Raw genomic sequence first — 25,838 nt, forward strand, 5'->3', positions numbered from 1 at the left:
GTGAGGTAATACAGTAGAGGAGTGCTGCTCAGTGTGAGGTAATACAGTAGGGGAGTGCTGCTCAGCGTGAGGTAATACAGTAGGGGTGTGCTCAGCGTCAGGTGATACAGTAGGGGAGTGCTGCTCAGCGTGAGGTAATACAGTAGGGGGAGTGCTGCTCAGCGTGAGGTAATACAGTAGAGGGAGTGCTGCTCAGCGTGAGGTAATACAGTAGGGGCTCAGTGCTGCTCAGCGTGAGGTAATACAGTAGGGGAGTGCTGCTCAGCGTGAGGTAATACAGTAGGGGAGTGCTGCTCAGCGTGAGGTAATACAGTAGGGGAGTGCTGCTCAGCGTGAGGTAATACAGTAGGGGGAGTGCTGCTCAGTGTGAGGTAATACAGTAGGGGGAGTGCTGCTCAGTGTGAGGTAATACAGTAGAGGGAGTGCTGCTCAGCGTGAGGTAATACAGTAGGGGGAGTGCTGCTCAGCGTGAGGTGATACAGTAGGGGAGTGCTGCTCAGCGTGAGGTAATACAGTAGGGGAGTGCTGCTCAGCGTGAGGTAATACAGTAGGGGAGTGCTGCTCAGCGTGAGGTAATACAGTAGGGGAGTGCTGCTCAGCGTGAGGTAATACAGTAGGGGGAGTGCAGCTCAGCGTGAGGTAATACAGTAGGGGAGTGCTGCTCAGCGTGAGGTAATACAGTAGGGGAGTGCTGCTCAGCGTGAGGTAATACAGTAGGGGAGTGCTGCTCAGTGTGAGGTAATACAGTAGGGGAGTGCTGCTCAGTGTGAGGTAATACAGTAGGGGAGTGCTGCTCAGTGTGAGGTAATACAGTAGGGGAGTGCTGCTCAGCGTGAGGAATACAGTAGGGGAGTGCTGCTCAGCGTGAGGTAATACAGTAGGGAGTGCTGCTCAGCGTGAGGTAATACAGTAGGGGAGTGCTGCTCAGCGTGAGGTGATACAGTAGGGGAGTGCTGCTCAGGTGAGGTAATACAGTGCTGCTGCTCAGCGTGAGGTAATACAGTAGGGGAGTGCTGCTCAGCGTGAGGTAATACAGTAGGGGAGTGCTGCTCAGTGTGAGGTAATACAGTAGGGGAGTGCTGCTCAGTGTGAGTAATACAGTAGGGGAGTGCTGCTCAGCGTGAGGTAATACAGTAGGGGAGTGCTGCTCAGCGTGAGGTAATACAGTAGGGGAGTGCTGCTCAGCGTGAGGTAATACAGTAGGGGGAGTGCTGCTCAGTGTGAGGTAATACAGTAGGGGAGTGCTGCTCAGCGTGAGGTAATACAGTAGGGGAGTGCTGCTCAGCGTGAGGTAATACAGTAGGGGAGTGCTGCTCAGCGTGAGGTAATACAGTAGGGGGAGTGCTGCTCAGCGTGAGGTAATACAGTAGGGGGAGTGCTGCTCAGCGTGAGGTAATACAGTAGGGGGAGTGCTGCTCAGCGTGAGGTAATACAGTAGGGGAGTGCTCAGCGTGAGGTAATACAGTAGGGGAGTGCTGCTCAGTGTGAGGTAATACAGTAGGGGAGTGCTGCTCAGCGTGAGGTAATACAGTAGGGGTGCTGCTCAGCGTGAGGTAATACAGTAGGGGAGTGCTGCTCAGCGTGAGGTAATACAGTAGGGGAGTGCTGCTCAGTGTGAGGTAATACAGTAGGGGAGTGCTGCTCAGTGTGAGGTAATACAGTAGGGGGAGTGCTGCTCAGCGTGAGGTAATACAGTAGGGGAGTGCTGCTCAGTGTGAGGTAATACAGTAGGGGGAGTGCTGCTCAGCGTGAGGTAATACAGTAGGGGAGTGCTGCTCAGCGTGAGGTAATACAGTAGGGGGAGTGCTGCTCAGCGTGAGGTAATACAGTAGGGGAGTGCTGCTCAGCGTGAGGTAATACAGTAGGGGAGTGCTGCTCAGCGTGAGGTAATACAGTAGGGGAGTGCTGCTCAGCGTGAGGTAATACAGTAGGGGAGTGCTGCTCAGCGTGAGGTAATACAGTGGGGAGTGCTGCTCAGTGTGAGGTAATACAGTAGGGGGAGTGCTGCTCAGTGTGAGGTAATACAGTAGGGGGAGTGCTGCTCAGTGTGAGGTAATACAGTAGGGGAGTGCTGCTCAGTGTGAGGTAATACAGTAGGGGGAGTGCTGCTCAGCGTGAGGTAATACAGTAGGGGGAGTGCTGCTCAGCGTGAGGTAATACAGTAGGGGGAGTGCTGCTCAGCGTGAGGTAATACAGTAGGGGGAGTGCTGCTCAGCGTGAGGTAATACAGTAGGGGAGTGCTGCTCAGTGAGGTATACAGTAGGGGAGTGCTGCTCAGCGTGAGGTAATACAGTAGGGAGTGCTGCTCAGCGTGAGGTAATACAGTAGGGGGAGTGCTGCTCAGCGTGAGGTAATACAGTAGGGGAGTGCTGCTCAGCGTGAGGTAATACAGTAGGGGAGTGCTGCTCAGCGTGAGGTAATACAGTAGGGGAGTGCTGCTCAGCGTGAGGTAATACAGTAGTAGTGCTGCTCATAATAGTAGGGAGTGCTGCTCAGCGTGAGGTAATACAGTAGGGGAGTGCTGCTCAGCGTGAGGTAATACAGTAGGGGAGTGCTGCTCAGTGTGAGGTAATACAGTAGGGGAGTGCTGCTCAGTGTGAGGGAATACAGTAGAGGGAGTGCTGCTCAGCGTGAGGTAATACAGTAGGGGGAGTGCTGCTCAGCGTGAGGTAATACAGTAGGGGAGTGCTGCTCGGTGCAGTGCTGCTCAGCGTGAGGTAATACAGTAGGGGAGTGCTGCTCAGCGTGAGGTAATACAGTAGGGGAGTGCTGCTCAGCGTGAGGTAATACAGTAGGGGAGTGCTGCTCAGTGTGAGGTAATACAGTAGGGGGAGTGCTGCTCAGCGTGAGGTAATACAGTAGGGGAGTGCTGCTCAGCGTGAGGTAATACAGTAGGGGAGTGCTGCTCAGCGTGAGGTAATACAGTAGGGGAGTGCTGCTCAGTGTGAGGTAATACAGTAGGGGAGTGCTGCTCAGTGTGAGGTAATACAGTAGAGGAGTGCTGCTCAGTGTGAGGTAATACAGTAGGGGAGTGCTGCAGTCAGCGTGAGGTAATACAGTAGGGGAGTGCTGCTCAGCGTGAGGTAATACAGTAGGGGAGTGCTGCTCAGCGTGAGGTAATACAGTAGGGGGAGTGCTGCTCAGCGTGAGGTAATACAGTAGGGGAGTGCTGCTCAGCGTGAGGTAATACAGTAGGGGAGTGCTGCTCAGCGTGAGGTAATACAGTAGGGGAGTGCTGCTCAGCGTGAGGTAATACAGTAGGGGAGTGCTGCTCAGCGTGAGGTAATACAGTAGGGGGAGTGCTGCTCAGTGTGAGGTAATACAGTAGAGGAGTGCTGCTCAGCGTGAGGTAATACAGTAGGGAGTGCTGCTCAGTGTGAGGTAATACAGTAGGGGGAGTGCTGCTCAGTGTGAGGTAATACAGTAGGGGAGTGCTGCTCAGCGTGAGGTAATACAGTAGGGGAGTGCTGCTCAGCGTGAGGTAATACAGTAGGGGAGTGCTGCTCAGCGTGAGGTAATACAGTAGGGGAGTGCTGCTCAGCGTGAGGTAATACAGTAGGGGAGTGCTGCTCAGCGTGAGGTAATACAGTAGGGGGAGTGCTGCTCAGCGTGAGGTAATACAGTAGGGGAGTGCTGCTCAGCGTGAGGTAATACAGTAGGGAGTGCTGCTCAGCGTGAGGTAATACAGTAGGGGAGTGCTGCTCAGCGTGAGGTAATACAGTAGGGGGAGTGCTGCTCAGCGTGAGGTAATACAGTAGGGGAGTGCTGCTCAGTGTGAGGTAATACAGTAGGGGAGTGCTGCTCAGCGTGAGGTAATACAGTAGGGGGAGTGCTGCTCAGCGTGAGGTAATACAGTAGGGGAGTGCTGCTCAGCGTGAGGTAATACAGTAGGGGAGTGCTGCTCAGCGTGAGGTAATACAGTAGGGGAGTGCTGCTCAGCGTGAGGTAATACAGTAGGGGAGTGCTGCTCAGTGTGAGGTAATACAGTAGGGGAGTGCTGCTCAGCGTGAGGTAATACAGTAGGGGAGTGCTGCTCAGCGTGAGGTAATACAGTAGGGGAGTGCTGCTCAGCGTGAGGTAATACAGTAGGGGGAGTGCTGCTCAGCGTGAGGTAATACAGTAGGGGGAGTGCTGCTCAGCGTGAGGTAATACAGTAGGGGGAGTGCTGCTCAGCGTGAGGTAATACAGTGCTGCTCAGCGGTAATACAGTAGGGGAGTGCTGCTCAGTGCAGGTAATACAGTAGGGGAGTGCTGCTCAGCGTGAGGTAATACAGTAGGGGAGTGCTGCTCAGCGTCAGGTAATACAGTAGGGGAGTGCTGCTCAGCGTCAGGTAATACAGTAGGGGAGTGCTGCTCAGGTGCAGGTAATACAGTAGGGGAGTGCTGCTCAGTGTGAGGTAATACAGTAGGGGAGTGCTGCTCAGTGTGAGGTAATACAGTAGGGGAGTGCTGCTCAGTGTGAGGTAATACAGTAGGGGAGTGCTGCTCAGCGTGAGGTGATACAGTAGGGGAGTGCTGCTCGGTGCAAGTGCTGCTCAGCGTGAGGTAATACAGTAGGGGAGTGCTGCTCAGCGTGAGGTAATACAGTAGGGAGTGCTGCTCAGCGTCAGGTAATACAGTAGGGGAGTGCTGCTCAGCGTGAGGTAATACAGTAGGGAGTGCTGCTCAGCGTCAGGTAATACAGTAGGGGAGTGCTGCTCAGCGTCAGGTGATACAATAGGGAGTGCTGCTCAGCGTGAGGTAATACAGTAGGGGAGTGCTGCTCAGCGTGAGGAGATACAGTAGGGGAGTGCTGCTCAGCGTGAGGTAATACAGTAGGGGAGTGCTGCTCAGTGTGAGGTAATACAGTAGGGGAGTGCTGCTCAGTGTGAGGGAATACAGTAGAGGGAGTGCTGCTCAGCGTGAGGTAATACAGTAGGGGGAGTGCTGCTCAGCGTGAGGTGATACAGTAGGGGGAGTGCTGCTCGGTGCAGGTAATACAGTAGGGGAGTGCTGCTCAGCGTGAGGTAATACAGTAGGGGAGTGCTGCTCAGCGTGAGGTAATACAGTAGGGGAGTGCTGCTCAGTGTGAGGTAATACAGTAGGGGGAGTGCTGCTCAGTGTGAGGTAATACAGTAGAGGGAGTGCTGCTCAGCGTGAGGTAATACAGTAGGGGGAGTGCTGCTCGGTGCAGGTAATACAGTAGGGGGAGTGCTGCTCAGCGTCAGGTAATACAGTAGGGGGAGTGCTGCTCAGCGTCAGGTGATACAGTAGGGGGAGTGCTGCTCGGTGCAGGTAATACAGTAGGGAGTGCTGCTCAGCGTGAGGTAATACAGTAGGGGGAGTGCTGCTCAGCGTCAGGTGATACAGTAGGGGGAGTGCTGCTCGGTGCAGGTAATACAGTAGGGGGAGTGCTGCTCAGCGTCAGGTAATACAGTAGGGGGAGTGCTGCTCAGCGTCAGGTGATACAATAGGGGGAGTGCTGCTCAGTGTGAGGTAATACAGTAGGGGGAGTGCTGCTCAGTGTGAGGGAATACAGTAGAGGGAGTGCTGCTCAGCGTGAGGTAATACAGTAGGGGGAGTGCTGCTCAGCGTGAGGTGATACAGTAGGGGGAGTGCTGCTCGGTGCAGGTAATACAGTAGGGGGAGTGCTGCTCAGCGTGAGGTAATACAGTAGGGGAGTGCTGCTCAGCGTGAGGTAATACAGTAGGGGAGTGCTGCTCAGCGTGAGGTAATACAGTAGGGAGTGCTGCTCAGTGTGAGGTAATACAGTAGAGGGAGTGCTGCTCAGCGTGAGGTAATACAGTAGGGGGAGTGCTGCTCAGCGTGAGGTGATACAGTAGGGGGAGTGCTGCTCGGTGCAGGTAATACAGTAGGGGGAGTGCTGCTCAGCGTGAGGTAATACAGTAGGGGGAGTGCTGCTTAGCGTGAGGTAATACAGTAGGAGTGCTGCTCAGCGTGAGGTAATACAGTAGGGGGAGTGCTGCTCAGTGTGAGGTAATACAGTAGGGGGAGTGCTGCTCAGTGTGAGGTAATACAGTAGAGGGAGTGCTGCTCAGCGTGAGGTAATACAGTAGGGGGAGTGCTGCTCAGCGTGAGGTGATACAGTAGGGGGAGTGCTGCTCGGTGCAGGTAATACAGTAGGGGGAGTGCTGCTCAGTGTGAGGTAATACAGTAGAGGGAGTGCTGCTCAGCGTGAGGTAATACAGTAGGGGGAGTGCTGCTCAGCGTGAGGTGATACAGTAGGGGGAGTGCTGCTCGGTGCAGGTAATACAGTAGGGGGAGTGCTGCTCAGCGTCAGGTAATACAGTAGGGGGAGTGCTGCTCAGTGTGAGGTAATACAGTAGAGGGAGTGCTGCTCAGCGTGAGGTAATACAGTAGGGGGAGTGCTGCTCAGCGTGAGGTGATACAGTAGGGGGAGTGCTGCTCGGTGCAGGTAATACAGTAGGGGGAGTGCTGCTCAGCGTGAGGTAATACAGTAGGGGGAGTGCTGCTCAGTGTGAGGTAATACAGTAGGGGTAGTGCTGCTCAGTGTGAGGTAATACAGTAGAGGGAGTGCTGCTCAGCGTGAGGTAATACAGTAGGGGGAGTGCTGCTCAGCGTGAGGTAATACAGTAGGAGTGCTGCTCAGCGTGAGGTAATACAGTAGGGGAAGTGCTGCTCAGTGTGAGGTAATACAGTAGGGGGAGTGCTGCTCAGCGTGAGGTAATACAGTAGGGGAGTGCTGCTCAGTGTGAGGTAATACAGTAGGGGGAGTGCTGCTCAGTGTGAGGTGATGCAGTAGGGGGAGTGCTGCTCAGCGTGAGGAGATACAGTAGGGGGAGTGCTGCTCAGCGTGAGGTAATACAGTAGGGGGAGTGCTGCTCAGCGTGAGGTAATACAGTAGGGGAGTGCTGCTCAGCGTGAGGTAATACAGTAGGGGAGTGCTGCTCAGCGTGAGGAGTAATACAGTAGGGGGAGTGCTGCTCAGCGTGAGGTAATACAGTAGGGGGAGTGCTGCTCAGTGAGGTAATACAGTAGGGGGAGTGCTGTTCAGTGTGAGGTAATACAGTAGGGGAAGGTGCAGTGTGAGGTAATACAGTAGGGGGAGTGCTGCTCAGTGTGAGGTAATACAGTAGGGGGAGTGCTGCTCAGCGTGAGGTAATACAGTAGGGGGAGTGCTGCTCAGCGTGAGGTAATACAGTAGGGGGAGTGCTGCTCAGCGTGAGGTAATACAGTAGGGGGAGTGTTTATCAAATAGAATGTTTTATATGCTCTCCACACTCTCGTCCTCGCAAGAACGTAATTAAGAGAAAGTCATCAGAGAATGCACTCTGAGCATAAGACTGTGAAGCACAGTAGTATGCATATTGAGAAGCACGCTCGGTGTCGATCTGTTAATGTGGAATTGCCCTTGTATAACTTACTGTATTTATTTAAGTACAACATATACTGGATGTATACTCACCTTTGTTCCCGTGTCATACCTGGTTACGATGGGGGTAGACATCTATCGGATGTGTAGATAGCAATTTGCACATTTCTTTACTGTTGTAGTGACCAGTTAGAAGTTTCACATGGTGGAACAAAGATTATACAAAAATACAATTTTAAGACCCTGTAATTACACCAACAATTATGATATCCATAATGTATAATAACCATACTTTTATAATAAGATGTTTTGATAAAACAGTGATACAAAAGCAATCCAAGAGAGAGAGGAGATGAGGCAGAGTATATGATCCACCAACTATATCAGAGCGACGATGCAAGCCTACCGTTTGACATGATTATACTGTCCCTCTGGTGCTGTTACTCATGCTATTTCCCAGTACTTTTCTATCCTTCAGCTTTAGGCTTACAACAGTTTACCTATGAATCATCAGGTTTCAATCTGAGGTAGGTGGTGGTTGCTGACTCAGCAAAGCTAAACAGCATCAATCTGAGGTAGGTGGGGGTCGTTGACTCAGCAAAGCAGCATCCATCTTGCTACCTGCAGATAATTGTTTGATTCACTACATAGCATCTAGAAGTCATCGAGCAAATTCCAATGAGATGCCACTACAATAAATCAATAAAGAATGCAAACAGTACACCCTAATTAGGATACATTTTAGTTTCTGGAACATTCCCTGGACTGTTTTTATTTTTTATTCATTCAGATCTCTATCTCCGCCTGAGGCTGTTTGCTCTTGCTCATGTCGATGGTGTAGGATTGACATAAAGTGGCTGGCTATCTATCACAGATTAGGCATAATTCCAGATGTCTGCTGATGCTAAATGGACTTGTCAGGCCATCCCAGCAGTACTGTCTGAGCTCTGCCAGTCGAGGCCAGCTCGCATGGGCCTGTCCCCTGTACTGTTCTGTACGAATCCCAGCTAGCCACCCTCCAAATCAGGCCTGTCGCTGAACAAAGACTCCAGAACAAGACCCTTAGCTCCAGACATATTGTAGTTTGCCATCCCAAGAGTAGCACTGTCAGCTTAGATATGATTACTGTACCCTCCCCTGCATTTTTAAAATTTATTTTACCTTTATTTAACTAGGCAAGTCAGTTAAGAACAAATTCTTATTTTCAATGACGGCTTAGGAACAGTGGGTTAACTGCCTGTTCAGGGGCAGAACGACAGATTTGTACCTTGTCAGCTCAGGGGTTTGAACTTGCAACCTTCCGGTTACTAGTCCAACTCTCTAACCACCAGGCTACCCTGCCCTTTAACCCATTCATTGTAGCAGGAAGACGAATGGACGACTCTTTCTGGTTTTGATTGGCCTTATGTGGTATAGACGCCCGCCTATACCACAGACGGACACCAAAGTACAATGGCACATTTTTACTGGAATGTTGGTATGATGACTTGTTCCTCATACATGCTAGTATTTTAACCCCCCCCCCGCTCCCCTGCTCTTTTACACTGCTGATACTCTCTGTTGTTATCATCTATGCATAGTCACTTTAATAACTCTACCTCCACTCTATACCTCAACTAACCGGTGCCTCAACTAACCAGTACCCCCCTGTATATAGTCTCGCTATTGTTATTTTACTGCTGCTCTTTCATTACTTGTTACTTATATTTCTTATTCATATTTTTGTTAACTGCATTGTTGGTTATGGGCTTGTGAGTAAGTATTTCACTGTAAGGTGAAATGTATTCGCGCATGTGACTAATAAAATTGGATTTGATTTAATCTAATGCTTTCAGAACACCCTGGACATGAGTCAACTTTAACCTTTAGTTTTCAGAACATCACCCGTCTCTAGCTGCTAACTCTGATTGAGGAACTAACTCTTTTTCCATTGAATACTGTCAACAGTCTTCAGGCATAACACTTGCATAGACAGTGATTCACATCCCTATCAACAAGTCAGGTCCTACAAGCCCTGGTTTTGTCGCACCTTGACTACTGTTCAGTCGTGTGGTCAGGTGCCACAAAAAAGGACTTAGGTAAATTGCAATTAGAATACGGCAGCACGCCTGGCCCTTGGCTGTACACAGGGAGCTAATATTAATCTCTCCTGGCTCAAAGTGGAGGATTGACTTCATCCGTGCTTTTACACCTGCATTGTTTGCTGTTTGGGGTTTTAGGCTGGGTTTCTGTACAGCACTTTGAGATATCAGCTGATGTACGAAGGGCTATATAAATAAATTTGATTTGATTTGATCACTACTTTTATTTATGAGAGGTATTGACATGTTGAATGCACCGAGCTGTCTGTCTAAACTACTGGCACACAGTTCTGACACCCATGCATACCCCACAAGAGGTCTCGTCACAGTCCCCAAGTCCAGAACAGACTATGGGAGGCACATAGTACTACATAGAGCCATGACTACATGGAACTCTATTTCGCCTGAGGGCACACAGTGTGTTGCGAAATCTGTGAATATATTGTAATGTTTTAAAATGGTATAAACTGCCTTAATTTTGCTGGACCCCAGGAAGAGTAGCAGCAACAGTTAATGTAATAAATACAAATATTGACATTGTAGGGATTTTGCCGTCATTGTCATCTTTGTGGGTGAAGTCCAAACATTGAGAGAATTTCAATAATGTGTGATGGACCAACACTTTCCAGTGTAAACTTAAGACTAAAAGAAAGTATGTAGAAAACGATAATGGACCTATAAACAGTGCCTTCGGAAGTATTCAGACCCCTTGTCTTTGTCCACATTATGTTACGTTTACCTTATTCTAAAATGGATTAAATCTTCTTTTTTTTTTATCCCTCATCAATCTATACACAATATCCTATAATAACAAACAGAAACAGGTTTTTAGAGATTTTTGCAAAAAAAAAAATACAATGATGATATTTGGGGAGTTTTTCCCATTCTTCTCTGCAGATCCTCTCAAGCACTGTAAGGTTGGATGGGGAGCGTCGCTGCACAGCTATTTTCAGGTCTCTCCAGAGATGTTCAATCGGGTTCAAGTCTGGGCTCTGGCTGGGCCACTCAAGGACATTCGGAGACTTGTCCCGAAGCCACTCCTGCGTTGTCTTGACTGTGTGCTTAGGGTCGTTGTCCCGTTGAAAGGTGAACCTTCACCCCAGTCTGAGGTGCTGAACGCAGGTTTTCATCAAGAATCTCTCTGTACTTTGCTCCATTCATCTTTCCCTCCAATCCTGACTAGTCTCCTAGTCCCTGCCGTTGAAAAACATCCCCACAGCATGATGCTGTCACCAGCATGCTTCACCGTAAGGATGGTGCCAGGATTCCTCCAGACGTGATGCTTGGCTTTCAGGCCAAAGAGTTCAATCTTGGTTTCATCAGACCAGAGAATCGTGTTGTAGAAACATCTCAAGGATGATCAAAGGAAACAGGACCTGAGCTCAATGTTGAGTCTCATTGCAAAGGGTCTGAATAGTTAAGGTTTTTCTGTATTTTTTTTTTTTTAAATGTGCAAAAATTTCTAAACCTGTTTTCGCTTTGTCATTATGGGGTATTGTTTTAGATTGAGGATTTGTTTTTATTTGATTCATTTTAGAATAAGGCTTTAAAGTAACATGGAAAAAGTCAAAGGGTCTGAATACTTTCTGTGTGTGTGTGTGTGTGTGTGTGTGTGTGTGTGTGTGTGTGTGTGTGTGTGTGTGTGTGCATACAGTTGAAGTCGGAAGTTGACATACACTTTGGTTGGAGTCATTAACTTGTTTTTCAACCACTCCACAAATTTCTTGTTAACAAACTATAGTTTTTGCAAGTCGGTTAGGACATCTACTTTGAGCATGACGCAAGTAATTTAAAAAATAAAATAATTATGATAATTATAGACAGATTATTTCACTTAAAATTCACTGTATCACAATTCCAGTGGGTCAGAAGTTTACATACACTAATTTGACTGTGCCTTTAAACAGTTTGGAAGATTCCAGAAGTTGATGTCATGGCTTTAGAAGCTTCTGATAGGCTAATTTACATAATTTGAGTCAATTGGAGGTGTACCTGTGGATGTTTTTCAAGGTCTACCTTCAAACTCAGTGCCTCTTTGCTTGACATCATGGGAAAATTAAAAGAAATCAGCCAAGACCTCAGAAAATAAATTGTAGACCTCCACAAGTCTGGTTCATCCTTAGGAGCAATTTCCAAATGCCTGAAGGTACCCCGTTCATCTGTACAAACAATAGTACGCAAGTATAAACACCATGGGACTATGCCGCTGTCATACCGCTCAGGAAGGAGACGCATTCGGTCTCCTGGAGATTAACGTACTTTGGTACGGAAAGTGCAAATCAATCCCAGAACAACAGCGAAGAACCATGTGAAGATGCTGGAGGAAACAAAAGTATCTATATCCACAGTAAAACGAGTCCTATATCAACATAACCTGAAAGGCTGCTCAGCAAGGAAGAAACCAAAACCGCCATAAAAAGCTAGACTATGGTTTGCAACTGCACATGGGGACACAGATCGTACGTTTTTGGGAAATGTCCTCTGGTCTGATGAAACAGAAATAGAGCTGTTTGGCCATAATGACCATCGTTATGTTTGGAGGATAAAGGGGGAGGCTTGCAAGCCGAACAACACCATCCCAACTGTGGGTGGCAGCATCATGTTGTGGGGGTGCTTTGCTGCAGGAGGGACTGGTGCACTTCACAAAATAGATGGCATCATGAAGAAAATTACGTGGATATATTGAAGCAACATCTCAAGACATCAGCCAGGAAGTTGAATCTGGAAATGGGTCTTCCAAATGGACAATGGCCCCAAGCATACTTCCAAAGTTGTGGCAAAATGGCTTAAGGACAACAAGGTCAAGGTATTGGAGTGGGCATCACAAACCCCTGACCTCAAGCCTATATAACATTTGTGGGCAAAACTGAAAAAGCATGTGCGAGCAAGGAGGCCTACAAACCTGCTTTACACCAGCTCTGTCAGGGGGAATGGGCCAAAATTTATTGTGGGAAGCTTGTGGAAGGCTACCCAAAACGTTTGACCCAAGTTAAACAATTTAAAGACAATGCTACCAAATACTGTGAGTAATACTGAGTGTATGTAAACGTCTGACCCACTGGGAATGTGATGAAAGAAATAAAAGCTGAAATAAATCATTCTCTCTACTATTATTTTGACATTTCACATTCTTAAAATAAAGTGGTTGTCCTACCTGACCTAAAACAGAATTTCTACTAAGATTAAATGTCAGGAATTGTGAAAACTGAGATTAAATGTATTTGGCTTGTGGAGGTGTATTGGAGGTGTATGTAAACTTCCGACTTCAACTGTTCAAACATATATCTCTAACAATCAGCTAAGTAAAAGCTAGACAGGGAGAATTGAAAATTCCAAAATCAATGTATTTAGCGGTATTGATTTTATGTTTGTGCAAATTAGTTTTGAAACAACAAAATGTCCTGTCAGATCCATCCCAGAATATGTGTACTGAAATATAAATGCAAATTGTAAAGTGTTGGTTTCATGAGCTGACATACAAGATTCCAGATTTTGTGCAGTAATGTGTTTACATCCCTGTTAGTGAGCATTTCTCCTTTGCCAAGATAATCCATCCACCTGACAGGTGTGGCATATCAAGAAGATGATTAAACAGCATGAGCATTTGCACAGGTGCATCTTCTGCTGGGACAATAAAAGCACACTCTGAACTGTTTTGTCACACAACACAATGCCATAGATGTTTTGAGGGAGCGTCCAATTGTTATGCGGACTCCAGGAATGTCCACCAGAGCTGTTGCCAGAGAGTTGAATGTTAATTTCTCCTCCGTAAGCCGCCTCCAGCGTCGGTTTAGAGAATGTGGCAGTACATCCAACCTGGCTTCACAACCGCAGACCATGTGTAACCACGCCAGCCCAGGACCTCTACATCTGGCTTCTTCACTTGCGGGATTGTCTGAAACCAGCCACCCTTTTTTTGTGTGGAAAAACTCATTCTGATTGGCTTAAAAATGTCTGTACATCGTCAAGATGGGAGTTCTCTAAAATCTAGCTGCGTCGACGGGCCGGTGTGACAGTGCTATTTGCCGCACCCCCTGCCAAGCCCACCACCTAAGTCCCTTTTGGATCCAGAAAAAACCCTAGTTTGTAAGTTCTATTCTCAGCATTGGCCATAACGAACTGTAAACAATGCAGAGCAGTTCATGTTTATAGCTCACTAATGACACCGCGTCATAATCATGACACTCAACTGACTGCTGACTCTCCCCTCTGCCCCTCCCCCACCACCTCTTTCTCTCTCTCCCCCCCATACTCTTTATCCTCCCCTCTCTCCTCCCCTCTACACCGTATTTCTCTCCCTTCCCTACAGTGATGGACATGGAGTCTGCATTATGTCCCTCGTCCAATCAGAACGGCTGCATCCTGAACCCACTTCCTGTCTCCGAGACCAAACAGGAACAGGAAGTAGCTCCACCTCCCTGTCTGAGGGTGCACCTGTACCACCTGGGCCAGGGCGGAGCCAACAGCCAAGAGCTCACCTACCCGGCAGGGGACTATGTGGCTGAGGAGCTGTGCATCGACGCGGCCAAGGCATGCGGTGAGTGAGCCAGTGCTCAATGTTTTTCTGCTCCAAATGATTTAATAAAGCATGAACAATGTTGAGTGGAATTAAAGCCATAAACAAGGACTGACACACTGCATCGGACACACACTGCATCGGGTTAGTAGGGCTTAGTTTGGGAATGAGATAATAGACATGCTATTTTCCCCTCTGTGCTTGTTTGAGGTATTAAAGTGTGGGCAGGTTATGAGACTTTGCCGTTTTGTTCACTGCGCTCCTCTGTCTCTGACTAACTCTAAAGCATCTTCTCTGGCCTTTAACCAAACCACTTCAGCGCTTGTTTCGTTAGCCTTAACGTTTGGCTAAAACACTTTAGTGACTGTTTCGTTAGCCTTAACGTTTGGCTAAAACACTTTAGTGATTGTTTCGTTAGCCTTAACGTTTGGCTAAAACTCTTTAGTGATTGTTTCGTTAGCCTTAACGTTTGGCTAAAACACTTTAGTGATTGTTTCGTTAGCCTTAACGTTTGGCTAAAACACTTTAGTGACTGTTTCGTTAGCCTTAACGTTTGGCTAAAACACTTTAGTGATTGTTTCGTTAGCCTTAACGTTTGGCTAAAACACTTTAGTGATTGTTTCGTTAGCCTTAACGTTTGGCTAAAACACTTTAGTGATTGTTTCGTTAGCCTTAACGTTTGGCTAAAACACTTTAGTGATTGTTTCGTTAGCCTTAACGTTTGGCTAAAACACTTTAGTGATTGTTTCGTTAGCCTTAACGTTTGGCTAAAACACTTTAGTGATTGTTTCGTTAGCCTTAACGTTTGGCTAAAACACTTTAGTGATTGTTTCGTTAGCCTTAACGTTTGGCTAAAACACTTTAGTGATTGTTTCGTTAGCCTTAACGTTTGGCTAAAACACTTTAGTGATTGTTTCGTTAGCCTTAACGTTTGGCTAAAACACTTTAGTGATTGTTTCGTTAGCCTTAACGTTTGGCTAAAACACTTTAGTGACTGTTTCGTTAGCCTTAACGTTTGGCTAAAACACTTTAGTGACTGTTTCGTTAGCCTTAACGTTTGGCTAAAACACTTTAGTGATTGTTTCGTTAGCCTTAACGTTTGGCTAAAACACTTTAGTGATTGTTTCGTTAATTTAAAATTGCTGCAAAGAAACCACTACTATAGGACACCAACAAGAAGAAGAGACATGCTTGAGCCAAGAAACACGAGCAATGGACATTAGACCGGTGGAAATCTGTCATATTAATATAGGCAACCTTAGATATAAGGTTCATGAAGTCAATGACTTGATAACATTAATATATTAGCCATTTCTGAGACTCACTTAGATAATTAATTTGATGATACAATTTTAGCAATAGAAGGATATAACAGCTATAGAAGAGAGAGAAATGCTTATGGAGGGGGAATTGCTGTATATATTCAGAGCCATATCCCTGTAATGCTTATGGAGGGGGAATTGCTGTATATATTCAGAGCCACATCCCTGTAATGCTTATGGAGGGGGAATTGCTGTATATATTCAGAGCCACATCCCTGTAATGCTTATGGAGGGGGAATTGCTGTATATATTCAGAGCCATATCCCTGTAATGCTTATGGAGGGGGAATTGCTGTATATATTCAGAGCCATATCCCTGTAATGCTTATGGAGGGGGAATTGCTGTATATATTCAGAGCCACATCCCTGTAATGCTTATGGAGGGGGAATTGCTGTATATATTCAGAGCCACATCCCTGTAATGCTTATGGAGGGGGAATTGCTGTATATATTCAGAGCCATATCCCTGTAATGCTTATGGAGGGGGAATTGCTGTATATATTCAGAGCCACATCCCTGTAATGCTTATGGAGGGGGAATTGCTGTATATATTCAGAGCCACATCCCTGTAATGCTTATGGAGGGGAATTGCTGTATATATTCAGAGCCACATCCCTGTAATGCTTATGGAGGGGAATTGCTGTATATATTCAGAGCCATATCCCTGTAATGCTTATGGAGGGGAATTGCTGTATATATTCAGAGCCATATCCCTGTAATGCTTATGGAGGGGGAATTGCTGTATATATTCAGAGCCATATCCCTGTAATGCTTATGGAGGGGGAATTGCTGTATATATTCAGAGCCATATCCCTGTAATGCTTATGGAGGGGGAATTGCTGTATATATTCAGAGCCACATCCCTGTAATGCTTATGGAGGGGGAATTGCTGTATATATTCAGAGCCATATCCCTGTAATGCTTATGGAGGGGGAATTGCTGTATATATTCAGAGCCATATCCCTGTAATGCTTATGGAGGGGGAATTGCTGTATATATTCAGAGCCATATCCCTGTAATGCTTATGGAGGGGGAATTGCTGTATATATTCAGAGCCATATCCCTGTAATGCTTATGGAGGGGGAATTGCTGTATATATTCAGAGCCATATCCCTGTAATGCTTATGGAGGGGGAATTGCTGTATATATTCAGAGCCATATCCCTGTAATGCTTAGAGAAGATCTTATGTCAAGTGTTATTGAAGTGTTGTGGTTGCAGGTTCACTTGGCACATCTAAAGCCTTTTCTTTTGGGGTGTTGCTATAGGCAACATAGTGCTAACAGTCAGTATCTTAATAATGTGTGAAATGGTTGATTGTGTATGTGACGTAAACAGAGGTCTACTTTCATGGGGACCTGAAATATTGACTGGTTTTGATCAAGTTGTCCACTCAAGAGGAAGCTTCTCACTGTAACCAGTGCCTGTAATCTGGTTCAGGTTATTAATCAACCTACCAGGGTGTTTTCAAACACTACAGGAACAAGACCATCCACATGTACTGTTTAGATCACATGTTGACTAATACTGTAGAACTCTAAAGCTGTATCCTTACCCATTGGATGCAGTGATCACAATATAGTGGCTATATGCAGGAAAGCCAAAGTTTCAACAGCTGGGCCTAAAATAGTGTATAAGAGATAAGACCAAATATTTTGCTGTGACTTATGTAGATGATGTTAAAAACATGTAGGTTCGATGTGATTTAATAAGGAGCCTCCAGACGCTGCTCTTGATGAATTTATGAAATTGCTTCTTTCAATTATTGATAAACATGCACCTGTTTTTAAAAAAACGGACTGTTAGAGCTGTTCAGTCTCCTTGGATTGATGAGGAATTTAAAATCTGTATGGTTGAACGAGATGGGGCAAAAGTCTGGCTGCACATCTGTCTGGCTGACTTACTGCAAATTGAGAGAATATGTGACTAAATTCAACCCGAAAGAGGAAACTGTATTGTGAAACCAAGATCAATGATATATAAAGAATGATGGAAAAACATTTGAGTACTTTTTAAATGAAATTATGGGCAGAAAGACATTCAACTCAGTCTTTCATCGAATCAGATGGCTTATTCATCACAAAACCATTTGATGTTGACAATCATTTTTATGATTACTTCACTGGCAAAGTGGGTAAATTTAGGCAGGAAATGCCAACAACGAACAGTGAGCCATCGTATTTATGCATAAAAAAGAAATTATGAAAGAAAAGCATGGCAAGTTTGAATTCTGTAAAGTTAGTGTGGGAGAGGTGGGAAAATGATTGTTATCGATCAATAATGACAAACCTCCTGGCTTTCACAACTTAGATGGAAAGCTACTGAGGAAGGTAGCTGACTCTATAGCCACTCCTATCTGTCATATCTTTCATCTGAGTCTAGAGGAAAGTCTTTGTCCTCAGGCCTGGAGGGAAGCCAAAGTCATTCCTCTAACCAAGAGTGGTAAAGCTGCCTTTACTGGTTCTAACAGCAGACATTTCAGCTTGCTGCCAGCTCTTAGCAAACTGTTGGAACAAATTGTTTCTCTCTGTAAACCTATTAGTATCAAACTTTCAGCATGCTTATAGAGAAGGACACAACATTTGACACATTGACACACACGACTGATGATTGGTTGAAAGAAATTGATAAGAAGATGGTGGGATCTGTACTGTTAGATTTCAGTGCAACCTTTGATATTATTGACTATAACTTGTTGAAAACACTCATGTGTTATGGCTTTTCAACCTCTGTCATAGTGTTGGGGTTCGTTTCCTTGTTCCTTGTCAATCATGGGCTCATTGGTGAAATTAGCATTATGACTATCTTTAATTAAATAATTCAAAAACCTTTATTAATGCAATTGCAGACAGAAGTTGACAACAGGAACATGACGCATGTTTCTGAGTAAGTTCTGCAAAATAGAAAAGGTCCCAAGTTGTTTTTTTATTAAACCCGAAGTCCAGCCTTAGTGATGTCACTGCCTACATCATGACCTTTTACTCATGAGACCAAAATCATGCCTACACAGCTATATAAACAAGGCTTTTAGTGTGTTATCTAAAAGCTTAGCAGTAAATGTCCAAGTTGATTTATAGTGGAATGTCTGACTAGTCTCCTATCTCTTACACTCCCCTGCAGAGTTCTGTCTCACAGTCACACATTTCTCAGACAGTTTCTTCATGAGAGGCAGAGAACCTAGAAAAGTACTGTGGAACAATATTAAACCTAATATAATGTGTGTATTTATTGTTCATCTGTAGTCTAGGACCCTATAAATGTAAGGAGGGAGGGGTCTTATAACCCCTCCCCTTATATTAATACAACATAAGCATAATCAATTATTATAATACATCAAACATTTGGTACAGCCTCTAGTGTGGATTCAGAGATATCTTTCTAATAGAACGTAAAGGGTTTTCTTTTAATGGAAGCTTTTCTAGGTAAAGTGTGGTGTACCGCAGGGCAGTTTTTTTAGGCCCTGTACTCTTTTCTATTTTTACCAATGACCTGCCACTGGCATTAAACAAAGCATGTGTGTCCATGTATGCTGATGATTCAGCCACATACGTATCAGCAACCACAACTAATGAAGTCACTGAAACCCTTAACAAAGAGTTCTAGTCTGTTTTGGAATGGGTGGCCAGTAATAAACCGGTCCTGAACATCTCTAAAACTAAGAGCATTGACATTTGGTACAAATCATTCCCTAAGTTATAGACCTCAGCTGAATCTGGTAATGAATAGTGTGGCTGTTGAACAAGTTGAAGAGACTAAATTACTTGGCATTACCTTAGATTGTAAACTGTCATGGTCAAAACAGAGATTCAATGGATGTAAAGATGGGTAGAGGTCTGTCCGTAATAAAAATATGATCTGCTATTTTGACACCACACTTCAAAAAGCAAGTCCTGCAGGCTCTAGTTTTGATTATTATTATTGATTATTGTCCAGTCGAGTGCTGCAAGGAAAGCCATAGTTAAGCTGCAGCTGGTCAAGAACAGAGTGGCACGTCTTGTTCTTCAATGTAATCAAAGGGCTGATTTAAGTACTATACATGCCATTCTCTCTTGGCTAATAGTTGTGGAGAGACTGACTGCATATCACTTCATCTTTTTGTAAGAAACAATATATTGAAAATCCCTAATTGTTTGCGTAGTCAACTTACACACAGCTCTGACACACACACACACACACTTGGCCGACCAGACATGCCACCAGGGCTCTTTTCACAGTCCTCAAATCCAGAACAAATTCAAGAAAGGGTACAGTATTATATACAGCCATTATTGCACGGAACTCCTTTTCCATATCATATTGTTCAAATTAACAGCAAACCTGGTTTAAAAAAAGAGATAAAGCAAGACCTCACGGCACAACGCCTCTCCCCTATTTCACCTAGATAGTTTGTGTGTATGTATTGATACGTAGGCTATGTGTGCCTTAAATGTTTTTATGTAGTTTTGTTTTTGTCTATTAATGTTTTGCATTATGTCATATTTTGTGTGGATCCCAGGAAGAGTTGCTGCTCTAATAGAAAAAAATACCCAAAAGTACATTTAATTGCTCAAATATACTTAAGTATCAAAAGTAAAAGTATAAATGATTTCAAATCAGACAGCAGAAGTTTTTTTTAACCAGATTGCCAGGGGCACACTTCAACACTGACATTATTTACAAACAAAGCATTTGTGTTTATTGAGTCCGCCAGGCCAGAGGCAATAGGGATGACCAGGGATGTTCTCTGTTTATTGAGTCCGCCAGGCCAGAGGCAATAGGGATGACCAGGGATGTTCTCTGTTTAGTGAGTCCGCCAGGCCAGAGGCAATAGGGATGACCAGGGATGTTCTCTGTTTAGTGAGTCCGCCAGGCCAGAGGCAATAGGGATGACCAGGGATGTTCTCTGTTTAGTGAGTCCGCCAGGCCAGAGGCAATAGGGATGACCAGGGATGTTCTCTGTTTAGTGAGTCCGCCAGGCCAGATGCAGTAGGGATGACCAGGGATGTTCTCTGTTTAGTGAGTCCGCCAGGCCAGAGGCAATAGGGATGACCAGGGATGTTCTCTGTTTAGTGAGTCCGCCAGGCCAGAGGCAATAGGGATGACCAGGGATGTTCTCTGTTTAGTGAGTCCGCCAGGCCAGATGCAGTAGGGATGACCATGGAGGTTTAGTGAGTCCGCCAGGCCAGAGGCAATAGGGATGACCAGGGATGTTCTCTGTTTAGTGAGTCCGCCAGGCCAGAGGCAATAGGGATGACCAGGGATGTTCTCTGTTTAGTGAGTCCGCCAGGCCAGAGGCAATAGGGATGACCAGGGATGTTCTCTTGATAAGTGTGTAAATTGGACCATTTTCCTGTCCTGCTAAGTATTCAAAATGTAACTAGTACTTCTGTGTGTCAAGGAAAATGTATGGCGTAATAAGTACATTATTTTCTTTAGGAATGTAGTGGTCCCAAATATAAAAAGTAAATTACAGATACCTCCAAAAAACGAGTTAAGTAGTACTTCAAAGTATTTTTTACTTTTGTACTTTACACAACTGAGCAGACATCCCGCTCAAAATAGGCTCTGTATGCCTGTGATAGTTGTGTTGTATAAATAAGAAAATACACACACACCAATTTTAATGACACTAAAATATGCAAATTAACCTATAGACCGATAAGCATGTCGGTTAAATGTATTACCATCAATTAATAAAAAGCATTATTTTGCAATGGGATTTTTTTTTGTTGGTCAATTTGGCTGGCAACAACAACAACAACAAATTATTGGGGGGGAAAAAAGGCCAAAAGCAAGCAATTACCGGCTAACTGAAACCCTGACCCTGACACACACATCTGGGTGGATGACACTCACCACCAGTGGAGGCTGGTGGGAGGAGCTATAGGAGGACTGTCATGTAATGGCTAGAATGGAGTCAAGTTGTGGATTCAATATGCTTGTTGTGTTTTATCGTTGTGTTTATTCCATTCCAGCCAGCTATTATAATGAGCCTGTCCTCCTATAGCTCTTCACACCAACCTCCTCTGAAAACCACACCTCACACACATCCATGTCCTGTGACTGCTGTTGACACCAAAGGGCCCAGACTCCACCGCTCATCCAAATCCACGCAACGCCCATATCACAGACTGGCCCCAGCCTCCATCAGAACTAACATTGGCTCTGAACACAAGACTAGTGTCCGGCCTGACATTAGTGTCTTGGTGTGATCCTGGACAACACCCAGTCATTCTCTGCAAACATCAAGGCATTGACTCTCCTATAGGTTTTTGCTCCCACAACACCTGTAGAGTACTACCTTTCCTCACACAGAAAGCAGAGCAGGTTCCTATTCTAGACAAATTAAACAACTTCTTTGCTCGCTTTGAGGACAATACAGTGCCACTGACATGGCCCGCTTTCCAAAGCCTGTGGGCTCTCCTTCTCTGTGGCCAACGTGAGTAAAAAATGTAAACGTGTTATCCCTCACAATGCTGCAGCCCACAGAGACAATCTCCTGCCCTACAGGGCCTAAAGTGCATGCCGTTTGTTCTTATTGCCCCTACAACAAACATCAAACCATCCCTAACCCATAAAAGTAAACCTTTTCAGCGCAGACAGAAGCACAAGGAAGAGGTTTCAATGCGGAGGGAGTGTAATCCACACAAATATCTCCTCTGACCTCTTTCACTAGCACAGAGTCTGACTCGGGGTTACTTCTCTTGAGGGCTTTGTGGAACTACAACTCTAGTCATTGTTTACTGCAGACGGGGTTCTCATTTTGTCTTGACATAGACGGAGTCATTGTAGCGGTAAATGTAAACTGAGGTTGTGGGTTTGATGCTTGCTGGATATGGGACGCTGCAACACCCGTCCAATTAAGATGTAGACGCATAGAACGTCTGGCGCTGGCAAGCGAAGGGTTGATTTGGGATTCCGCACGTGTGTAACCAGCCACCATGGCAGTAAATCAAGCTTCATATCCCCTTGGTATAGACCTGTTTTGTGACTAGGGTAATCTGGGCCTGGAGAGGCTGTACTCAGATTCATTAGACTAATTATTTGATCAATTAATTATTTGATTAGTCAAAGACTAACGCAGAAGTATTTGAGCATTGTGCTTCTTGGCAGAGTCGTGTGCAATGTTTGGCGGTAGGTAGCGAGTGGTGTACCTGAGTTGAAGCGTAGTCTGTTCTTCCGTTAGAGCAGAACCCGCCTACTTAGACCCATCTCTCCTTGATCAGTCTTAATGTAATTTTAAGCAGTTATACAGTTGTTGTTGTGGTGGTTGTTTAACTAGATGTCCAACAGTCTGTGTATTTTTAGCTTTAAAACCTATTTGACACCTCCACTTGAGGAGTTCAGCTCATCTGTGCAAGAGGACAAATGTGTCAAACTGCTATCTGTTTGGCCCGGTTTACAGAGTACTCAAAAAATAACTTATTTTCATTCCAAATTACCCTTCTTCAATTTTGCTTCAAAGTGTAAACATTGTTCTGTATCTGTCAGTTTAATCTGTAAAGTGTAAATATGCATCGAGATGTAGTTTAAAGAGAATATATTCTTAGTCCCAACCCGGAAAAGCCTTGATAGCAGTTTTGCTTGAATTTGTCTTGGAGCCACAGTCATGTAGTGTAGTTATGTTGAATATAGCCTACCACTGACCTGGGTGTTCATACACTGACCTCAGCAGGCTGTTGACTTGTTGATTTTTAGTTCTCTATGACTCTATCTCTCTCAAACACACCCCAGAAGGTCTCTGATATGCACCCTGCAGCACTCTCTCTCTCTTACACTCGCTCTCTTTCATTTACTCTCTCGCTTTCGTTTTTTCTCTCTTTGGCTCTCTCTCTTTGGCTCTCTCTCTTTGGCTCTCTCTCTCAGGCGCTCTCTGATTATTTTTAATTGACTCCTCTCACTCCCTGTCCACCTATACCTTCTGACGTTTAACTACTCTACACTGCAGTGTAACTCGACATGCTGGAGTGATTATGTTGCCATGTCAGAGTTATTATGTTACGAAGTTTAGAGGTTATTCTGAGCACCTAAGGGAGAAGGCGACAACCATATAATTAGGTCTAGTAGAATGGGCAAAGCTCCTCAGACCACAGATACACTCAATCTAGTACTTTTATTTATATGTGGACAGTCCGCCCTTTGATGGCTAATGACTTGTATTCTATTCTTCCTCTGCTCCCCCAGGCTGCCATATCGCAGTCTCCCCGTACAGGCAGAAAGTGGGGCTGGCTAGCTAACAAACTTACTAACCTCCACCATGCAATACGCTCGCCTAGGCTTCTCTTCCTCTTGTCACACAGCACTCTATTCTCACTTCCGGTTTCTCTCATCTGCTGTCTGTCACACCCTCGTCTCATAGACGTTGTTGTTGTTGTTGTTTTTGAGGGCTTGGCCCAAAGGGGTATACTATTATTGAAACTAGATCTAGTCAGGGTTTTCTAAAACTGTCCAGCTCCCAGCTCAGGTTTCATCTGTACTACGACGGTGGATATTGCTTGTCCGCCTGCCGCTAACTCTAGCAGGCTTGTAACTGCACGTGGCTAGTCGAACGCCAAACTCTTCATTGAGACAATGTTAAAACATCAATCCATGGGCTAATCGCTGGCACATTTTTGGGGGGCCGAAATAAAAATGAAAGGATGGGCATTTGACATGTTTTACTGTTAGGAGTACTCCCATGATTAAAAAAAGAACTGGGAAAACAATTGTTCCCTGCAGAAGGATGTATACATTTTTTGGGGGGCAAAAAAGTATTTAGTCAGCCACCAATTGTGCAAGTTCTCCCACTAAAAAAGATGAGAGGCCTGTAATTTTCATCATAGGTACACTTCAACTATGACAGACAAAATGAGGAGAAAAAATCCAGAAAATCACATTGTAGGATTTTTTATGAATTTATTTGCAAATTATGGTGGAAAATAAGTATTTGGTCAAAAACAAAAGTTTATCTCAATACTTTGTCATTGCCAACAAAGGGTATATAACAGAGGTCAAACGTTTTCTGTAAGTCTTCACAAGGTTTTCACACACTGTTGCTGGTATTTTGGCCCATTCCTCCATGCAGATCTCCTCTAGAGCAGTGATGTTTTGGGGCTGTTGCTGGGCAACATAGACTTTCAACTCCCTCCAAAGATTTTCTATGGGGTTGAGATCTGGAGACTGGCTAGGCCACTCCAGGACCTTAAAATGCTTCTTACAAAGCCACTCCTTCGTTGCCTGGGCGTTGTGTTTGGGATCATTGTCATGCTGAAAGACCCAGCTACGTTTCATCTTCAATGCCCTTGCTGATGGAAGGAGGTTTTCACTCAAAATCTCACGATACATGGCCCCATTCATTCTTTCCTTTACACGGATCAGTCGTCCTGGTCCCTTTGCAGAAAAACAGCCCCAAAGCATGATGTTTCCACCCCCATGCTTCACAGTAGGTATGGTGTTCTTTGGATGCAACTCAGCATTCTTTGTCCTCCAAACACGACGAGTTGAGTTTTTACCAAAAAGTTATATTTTGGTTTCATCTGAACATACGACATTCTCCCAATCTTCTTCTGGATCATCCAAATGCTCTCTAGCAAACTTCAGACGGGCCTGGACATGTACTGGCTTAAGCAGGGGGACACGTCTGGCACTGCAGGATTTGAGTCCCTGGCGGCGTAGTGTGTTACTGATGGTAGGCTTTGTTACTTTGATCCCAGCTCTCTGCAGGTCATTCACTAGGTCCCCCCGTGTGGTTCTGGGATTTTTGCTCACCGTTCTTGTGATCATTTTGACCCCACGGGGTGAGATCTTGCGTGGAGCCCCAGATCGAGGGAGATTATCAGTGGTCTTGTATGTCTTCCATTTCCTAATAATTGCTCCCACAGTTGATTTCTTCAAACCAAGCTGCTTACCTATTGCAGATGCAGTCTTTCCAGCCTGGTGCAGGTCTACAATTTTGTTTCTGGTGTCCTTTGACAGCTCTTTGGTCTTGGCCATAGTGGAGTTTGGAGTGTGACTGTTTGTGGACAGGTGTCTTTTATACTGGTAACAATTTCAAACAGGTGCCATTAATACAGGTAACCAGTGGAGGACAGAGGAGCCTCTTAAAGAAGAAGATACAGGTCTGTGAGAGCCAGAAATCTTGCTTGTTTGTAGGTGACCAAATACTTATTTTTCACCATAATTTGCAAATAAATTCATAAAAAATCCTACAATGTGATTTTCTGGATTTTTTGGTCTTTTGTCTGTCATAGCTGAAGTGTACCTATGATGAAAATTACAGGCCTCTCTCATCTTTTTAAGTGGGAGAACTTGCACAATTGGTGGCTGACTACATACTTTTTTGCCCCACATGCATACACTCCCTTTCAAAAGTTTGGGTTCAGTTATAAATGTCCTTGTTTTTGAAAGAAAATCACTTTTTTTGTCCCTTAAAATAACATAAAATTGATCAGAAATACAGTGTAGATTTTGTTAATGTTGTAAATGGTTATTGTAGCTGGAAACGGCAGATGTTTTTTTTAATGGAATATTTACATAGACATACAGAGGCCCATTATCAGCAACCATCTATCCTGTGTTCCAATGGCACGTTGTTAGCTATTCCATGTTTATAATTTTAAAAGGCTAATTGA

The 25,838-nt window shown here is 45.0% G+C and overlaps 1 protein-coding gene across 1 annotated transcript in view; it reads left to right on the forward strand.

Moving 5' to 3' along the window:
• LOC115105998 (tyrosine-protein kinase JAK2-like) overlaps positions 1-25,838 on the forward strand; it is a 95,789-nt gene that overhangs the window by 38,339 nt on the left and 31,612 nt on the right. The window contains exon 2 of the mRNA XM_065007576.1: positions 13,724-13,951. Coding sequence (XP_064863648.1) covers positions 13,724-13,951 — 228 coding nt within the window. The remainder of the gene's footprint in view (positions 1-13,723; positions 13,952-25,838) is intronic.

This window comes from Oncorhynchus nerka, linkage group LG22 (genome assembly GCF_034236695.1).
Source record: "Oncorhynchus nerka isolate Pitt River linkage group LG22, Oner_Uvic_2.0, whole genome shotgun sequence".
NCBI lineage: Eukaryota > Metazoa > Chordata > Actinopteri > Salmoniformes > Salmonidae > Oncorhynchus > Oncorhynchus nerka.